The sequence below is a fragment of the Pteropus alecto genome, unplaced genomic scaffold (genome assembly GCF_000325575.1).
Source record: "Pteropus alecto unplaced genomic scaffold, ASM32557v1 scaffold38, whole genome shotgun sequence".
Taxonomy (NCBI): Eukaryota; Metazoa; Chordata; class Mammalia; order Chiroptera; family Pteropodidae; genus Pteropus; species Pteropus alecto.
Genome location: NW_006442512.1, coordinates 584538 through 592158, shown reverse-complemented (window position 1 = coordinate 592158; position 7621 = coordinate 584538). Strand labels below are relative to the sequence as shown.

The 7621-nt window shown below is 38.6% G+C and overlaps 1 protein-coding gene across 3 annotated transcripts in view; it reads right to left on the bottom strand.

The window, feature by feature from the left end:
• Positions 1 to 284: 284 nt before the first annotated feature.
• The window catches only part of HMG20A (high mobility group 20A), a 77631-nt gene continuing 70294 nt past the window's right edge, over positions 285 to 7621 (bottom strand). For all 3 annotated transcript variants that reach the window (XM_006922591.3, XM_006922592.3, XM_025040365.1), the window contains exons 7-9: positions 2375 to 2450; positions 1464 to 1679; positions 285 to 977 (exon numbers count right to left, since the gene is read on the bottom strand). In XM_006922591.3, the coding sequence (XP_006922653.1) occupies positions 841 to 977; positions 1464 to 1679; positions 2375 to 2450 (429 nt within the window). In that variant the 3' untranslated portion in view covers positions 285 to 840. The remainder of the gene's footprint in view (positions 978 to 1463; positions 1680 to 2374; positions 2451 to 7621) is intronic.

Here is a 7621-nt window from a genome sequence, read left to right as displayed (position 1 = left end):
TCCACACAATTCATAGGTCTGCAGGTATAGAACAATTTAATTGATAGACTAAAGGGCTGTCAATTTTATGAGCTAGAATACTAAAAGGCACTCTAGCTTTAGGAATTTGAGTGACCAAACACCAGTTCCATTTAAGAAATGATACCTGATGACTGACCATTCATACCAAAACATTTACATGAATGTACTTTTGGAAATATACTTTTTGTTTCCTCTAAAAGGACATAACACATACTACTAGTGATTTGTTAAATCTGTTTTTAAAAAGCATATTTACTCTCTTCTCTCTTTTTTGTTTATTGAGAGTTTATTTTCTAATCCATTTAATCAGGGCACTGTTTCACTGTAAGGTTAGTCTACATTAACATTTAACATCATAGTTAACCTGAATTGGGTGGTGAATGAAAAGCTTCTTATGTATGTCTCACTGACTACTGTTGTAAATTATCATTAATATTTTCCAGGGAAAAGAAAGCTTAATTGATTTTTATTTTGTTCTTATATCTAAGTGCTGTTTTGGGGGGCAATTTTCTCCAAGGTTCTCATTCACTCTTCAAAACCCTCTGGAAACTAACACCAGAGAATACAGGTAATGAGTAGAACCAACCACAAAAATCATGCTCTTTCCATTAAACCATGCTGAAGCATATATGAGAAAAAAACTGTCCCGATTCTGTTTTCCAACATTATTTACTTACTTAGCAACTATGCAACAAGAATTTTTAATCAAGTCTCCAACTCATTTATTCAATGTAATTGTAGGGTTTTAGTGGTGTTGATAAAGTCTAATGCCATCTTATTTTTGAAGATGTGCTGACATCAATGAGCACTCACCATTCTCTAACGATCAAGCCTGTTTACAACTTCTCGAACTGTAGCTATGAAGTTTTCATTGTCTTGAGGATTAGCTAAAATAATACTGTGCAGTCTGTTCATATATGAGTCAATGGTGTCCACTGTAGGTGTCTCTCCACTTCCTGAAGTGAGATAAGAAGAGAAAGTAAGAAAATCCTCTTCATTCAGTTCAACCATAATATAGTTAAGTGAATCCATAACAAAAGAAGTCTCTAAAGTGGTCTGCTCCTCAGACAGATTTTAATTTCAGAGGAGAGAATTTTAGACCTCAAAAAAAAAAAAAAAAATTAATCCATATACTCTAAGTATACTACTCAGGATTTATTACTCAGTTTCAATTGTTCTGAATAGCAAATTAAGCTTAATAGAAAGTAAGTATTAAAATATAACTGGAGAAAAATTTAAATGACCAGAGAGCCTGAAATTTCAAATGACTGTAGTCAATACTGAGCTTCTATTGCATGACCCACAGAAAACGCTGAGGGGGAAAAAAAATCTCTTATTCTATTGATTTTCCTCTTGGACAAAGACTTCAGCCACACCACATCAATAACAACAGAAAGAGCACCTCCCCCATTCCTGAAGTACTCAGTTAAGGATTGCATTACCAGGCAAGGGCATGCTGACAAAGCTGCTGGTCAACACCTGCCGCAGGGTCTCCAAGTGCTGCTGTAAGACAGTGTTACGGCTCCGCTCCTGGATAACATCTACCTCCAGCTTCTCCACTGCTGTGCGCATGCTCTCCACGTGCTTTTGCAGGGCTGCATTCCTCTCCTCAAACTCCATATTGGATTTGCGAAGCTGGCGGAGCTCTGCCTCCCGAGCTGTGAACACCCCCCCACCAGACACATGTAGCACCAGGAGTCTCTGAGGAGTCCCAATGACTCCTACAAGGAAGTTCTTAGCTGTCTCTAATTAGCGAGCTCATCTCACCTCCCTATTCTCATTATGGCCTCCCAGATAGCAATTTCAGCAATAAAATTCCTGGCTCCCCAGAGCTATTTTAATTCTTAAAGCTGGTTATATTCTATACTTAAAATTGCATGGAACAGTTGCAATTCCTGTAATTTTTAGTGTTTTGTTTTTTAAAAACTATGTAATAAGAAACCTAACAAGTTTCACAGGGGAATCCAGGGAGATTGGGCAGGTACAGTTTTGGGTCCTCATCTTCACTGCAATGGGATCGAATTTTGCTCTTATTTATTTTATATTTTGGATGCCCATGTAAGCTTTTATTTGTACAAAGGGTTCTAGACTAACAAACTGAAGCAACTGAATTAGTGACATATATTTATTTGTTTTGATCCAGAGACTAAAGCAGCTTTGACAATTTGACAACATTGGCCTAGCTTTCCTTCACTGGTCTTTGAGTAGCTACCCTTACTAGAGAGTGAAACAGCAGCAGTTTTTTCCTTCCAGATCAGCACTAGGGTCTGAAATATCACTACCATTGCTTTTAAGAGAACAAAAATCCTGTGTCACAGACCTGAGGTACACAGAATGATACTTTGGTAATCACCTTTGCTGTGGTTCAGGAATTCCTCTGTAAATATAGGGATGTCAAAAACAGACCGTTCTTTTACCTCTGTTTCTTTCTGTGAATCAAGAGTAACAAAAAAGTTAGGGTCGAGATGGCGGGAGATGTAAACGCTGTGCACGCCTCCTCCCACGACCAAAACTAGATTAAAGAACAACCACCCTTGAGAACTACCTGATGATTAGCTGAACAGAACTCCTATAACTAAGGATATAAAGAAGCCATGTCCAGACTAGTAGGAGAGGTGGAGACGCTAAACAGGCTGGCCCCACACCCACATGTGGCAGTCAAAATTTGGGAAAGATATCTCAACTGACAAGGTCCCCACTGAGGAGCAAGGGGGTCCCAACCTTACACGGAGCTCCCCAGCCTAGACTACCAGTGCCAGGAAGAGGAGTCCCCATTAGAGCTGCAAGAATCTGTGGGCATTCTGTCCGAGTGAGAAGGAGGGCTGCTCGATTACCAGGAGTTCCTCTTAAAGGGCCCGTGCACAGAATTACTTCCTGACAGACTCACTGCTTCTGACTTCCAGCTCCAAGGCAGCAGCTTGGAAAGCACCAGGGATATATGAGACGGAAATAAATTGTCTGGCTTCAGCGTGAGGCTCCAGAGCTGTCTGGATAGGCAGCTCTCTCCAAGATTAAAGACTAACTGTTCTTTAGTAGCAGGCACTACTGTTCTTTTGTTGAGTCCTTCCCCCACCAAGCCTGTAGGTGCAGGTGGGCACCAAATCTGAGACTACATCAAACTTGCCCAATGCTGATGATTTCCTAAGAACCTACTTCACTCAACTTGAGCACAGATCATAACCTCTTTCAACAGCTGTTACAGTGGCTAGCCTTAGCCAGTGCTGTGGACCTCTCTAAAATCACTGAAAGGTCCACAAACCCCAAACAAGTGGCAGCTAGCCTCAGTATGCTCTGTACCACTTACTAAGCAGCCTCTAGCCCAGTACTAGTGACAGCTGGCCTTAGTTTGCAGCATAGCCTCTCCCAGGTACCTCTAAGCCCAGAACAGGCAGACACCAATCGAGGATCACTTTGAAGCTCCAATCAGGTGGCCCTAGGAGGGGCACAGGCAGTGGCTAACCTGAGCCTGCACCAGAGTCTCTTGCAAAAGGCCCCAGAACCAACATTCCCGGTGGCTGTCTTCAGACCACAATAGAGCACCACTCAATTAGCTCCACAAATGACATACCCAAAGGGTGGACACAGCAGGCACCAGAGCCCCACTCTATAGGTTCAGCCCTCACACAACCATTTGTCCGCTGTAGTCATAGCCAATCCTCACAGCCAGTCAGCCTGAGGGTCAATCCTACTCACTGATATGCCAACAGCAATTAAGGCTCAACTACAACAAGAGAGCACACACAACCCAAACAAGTGACACTCCTGGAGCACCTGGCTCAGGTGAAGAGGGAGACTGTGCCACTGGGCCCCATAGTATACCTACTACATAAGGCTACCCTGTCAAGTCTGGGAGACGAAGCAGATTTACCTAATATGTAGACATGAACCCAAGGAGGCAGCCAAAATGAGGACACAAAGAAACATCTCTCTAATGAAAGAACAGAACAAAACTGCAGAAAAAGAACTAAATGAAATGGAGGCAAACAATCTACCAGATACAGAGTTCAAAACACTGGTTATAGAATGCTTATGAACTTAGGAAAAGAATAGATGGACTTAGTGAAAACTTACACCAAGAGATAGAAACCATAAAAAAGAACCAGTCAGAAATGAACAATACATTACATGGACTCAATAGCAGACTAGATGAAGGAGAGGATTAAATCAGCAATCTAGAAGACAAAGTTGTGAAAAACACCCAATCAGAATGGCTAAAAGAAAAAAGAATCCAAAAAATGAGGATAGTTTAAGGGATCTTTAGGAGAACATCAAGCATACCAACATTTACCTCATAGGAGTATCAGAAGGAGAGGAGAGAGAGTGAGGAATTGAAAAGTTATTTGAATAAATAATTACTGAAAACATCCCTAACCTGGCAAAGAAAATAGACATACAACTGCAGGATGCACAGAGAATCCCAAACAAGATGAACCCAAAGAGGCCCACACCAAGACACATCATTATTAAAATGCCAAAGATTAAAGACAAAGACAGAATCTTAGAAGCAGCAAGAGAAAAGCAGTTAGTTACCTAGAAGGGAGCTCCCATAAACTGTCAGCTGATTTCTCAACAGAAACTTTGCAGGCTAGAAGGGACTGGCATGAAATATTCAAAGTGATGAAAAGTAAGGACCTACAACCAAGATTACTCTACCCAACAAGGCTATCGTTTAGAATCTAGGGAGAGATAAAGAGATTCCCAGATGAGGAAAAACTGAAAGAGTATATCACCACTAAACCAGTATTACAAGAAATGTTAAAGGGACTTCTTGGAGGAGAAAAAAGAGGAGGCAGAGGCATAGGGGGAGGAGAGAGAAGAAAGGATGGTAGAAGGAGAAGAAAAGATAAAAAATATGAATAATAAAATGGCAATAACTATACACCTATCAATACTTACTTTAAATGTAAATGAGTTAAATGTTCCATTCAAAAGGCATAGGGTGGCTGAATGGATAAGAAAATAAGCCTATACATATGCTGCCTACAAGAGACTCACTTCAGATTGAAAGACACATACAGACTGTAAGTAAAGGGATGGAAAAAGATATTTCATGCAAAATGGAAATGAAAAGAAAACTGGGGAAACATTACTTATATCAGACAAAATAGACTTTAAAACAAAGCCTATAATAAGAGACAAAGATGGGCATTACATAATGATAAAGGGATCATTACAACAAGAGGATATAACCCAAGTAAACATATATGCATCCAACATAGGAAAATCTATATATATAAAGCAATTATTGACTGATATAAAAGGAGAGATAGACAGTAATATGCTTGTAGTAGGAGACTTTAACACTCCATTGATACCCATGGCAAGATCTTCCAGACAAAAGTCAATAAGGAATTAGCAGCCTTAAACAACACACCAAACTGGATGGATTTAATTGATATTTTCAGTGTTTCACCCCAAAGCAGCAGAATATACATTCCTTTCAAGTGCACAAGGAACATTTTCTAGAATAGACCACATGTTAGGCCACAAAACTAGTCTTGATAAATTTAAGAAGACTGAGATCAAACCAAGAATCTACCCCAATCACAATGATATGAAAGTATAAATTACAAGAAGAAAACTGAAAAACACAAAAAAAGTAAAGGCTAAATAATAACATGCTACTAAAAATAAATGAGTTAATAATGAGATCAAGATAGAAATAAAAAGATACCTCAGGACAGGTAATACTGAAAACTCAATGACCCCCAAATCTATGAGCTACAGTCAAAGTAACTCCAAGAGGGAAATTCATAGCAATATGGGCCTGCCTGAAGAAACAAGAAAAACTCTCAAATAAACAATCTAACCTGAAACGTAAAAGAACTAAAAACAACAACAACAACAACAACAACAAGAACAACGAACAAAGCCCCAAGGAAGTAGAAGAGGGGAAATAATAATATCAGAGTGGAAATAAATAAATAGCCTAAAAGAAACAATACTGGGTGGTTCTTTGAAAAGATAAACAAAACTGATAAACCTTTAACCAGACTTATCAAGAAAAAGAGAGAAAGTCCAAACAGAATCATAAATAAAAAAAGAGAAATGGCAACTAACACCAAAGAAAAAATATGATTACAAAAATAATACTATGAATAATTATATGCCAACAAATTGGACAACCTGGAAGAAATGGACAAATGCCTAGAAACATAAAACCTTCCAAGACCGAGTCAATAAAAAACAAAATATGAATAGACTGATAACTACAACAAAATTGAATCAGTAATCAAGAAACTCCCAACAAACAAAAGCCCTGGATTGGATGGCTTACAGGTGAATTTTATGAAACATTCAAAGAAGAATTAACACCTATCCTTCTAAAACTATTCCAAAAAATTCAAGAGGAGAGAAGCCTCACAAGATAATTTTATGAGGCCAGCACTACCCTGATTCCAAAACTAGACAGAGACATTACAAAAAAGAAAATTATATGATATTTATCCCTGGTGAACACAGATGCAAAAGTCCTCAACAACATATGAGCAGACTGAATTCAGCAATACATTACAAAGATCATACACCATGATCAAGTGGGATATATTCCTGGGAGCAAGAATGATTCGTATCTGCAAATCAATTAACATAATACAACAAATAAAGAAAATAAAGGAAAAATCTGTGGGTGAACATCAGAAACACGGCAAGTGAGAGACATCCCCATATCTTTCCCCTTGAAACAACAATAAGCTTAACATCTAAAACTCAACAAAAACAACCAAACTGACCAAACAGCACACTAGCATGTCTGAGCATGGGATCTGCGCCATAAGAACTACCACAGGAATGAGCTGGAGCTTGGAATTCAAGAAGTCAACAGAACACTCAATTATCTCAACCCAAAGAGGCCTTCATCAAGACACATTATATTAAAGTTATCAAAAATCAATGACAAAGAGAAATCTCAGAGCAGCCAGGATAAAGAAGATGGTAACCTATAAAGGAAAACACATTAGATTATCCTTGGACTTCTCAAACAAACCTGACAAGTAAGGTAAAGAAAGAGTGGAATCAAATATTCAAACTATTAAACGAAAGGAACTACCAGCCAAGAATAATGTATCCAGCTAAGCTCTCCTTTATACATAAAGGAGAAATAAAGACCTTTCCAGACATACAAAAATCGAGGGAATTCTCCACTATGAGGCCTGCATTACAGAAAATACCGAAAGGGGTCAGCTCACCTAAAACAAAATGACACAAAAAATACATAATTAGGAGTAAGGTGACTAGAAGGCTGATAGAAGCAGAAGAGTATAACCCTTATTAAGAACAGGGTACTATAAGCTTAAACAATAAGAAGAGATTTGCTATTGCAAGATAGTAATGAACGTTCAGCATACATAGGGACAAAATGAGACAACAATGACTAAAAAGGGGAAGAATCAAAGATCCAAATTCGCAAAGCGGAATGGAGATAAGGCATGTGCAGAAGAAAATGGACACCTGTGTGTGTGTGTGTATACATACATACATACATACACACACACACACACACACATACATACATACAACTATCTTTTACATATTCATAATGGTAACCACATGCCAAAGATTCAGAACTGAAGTATATAACATAAAACACACAGAACCAGAG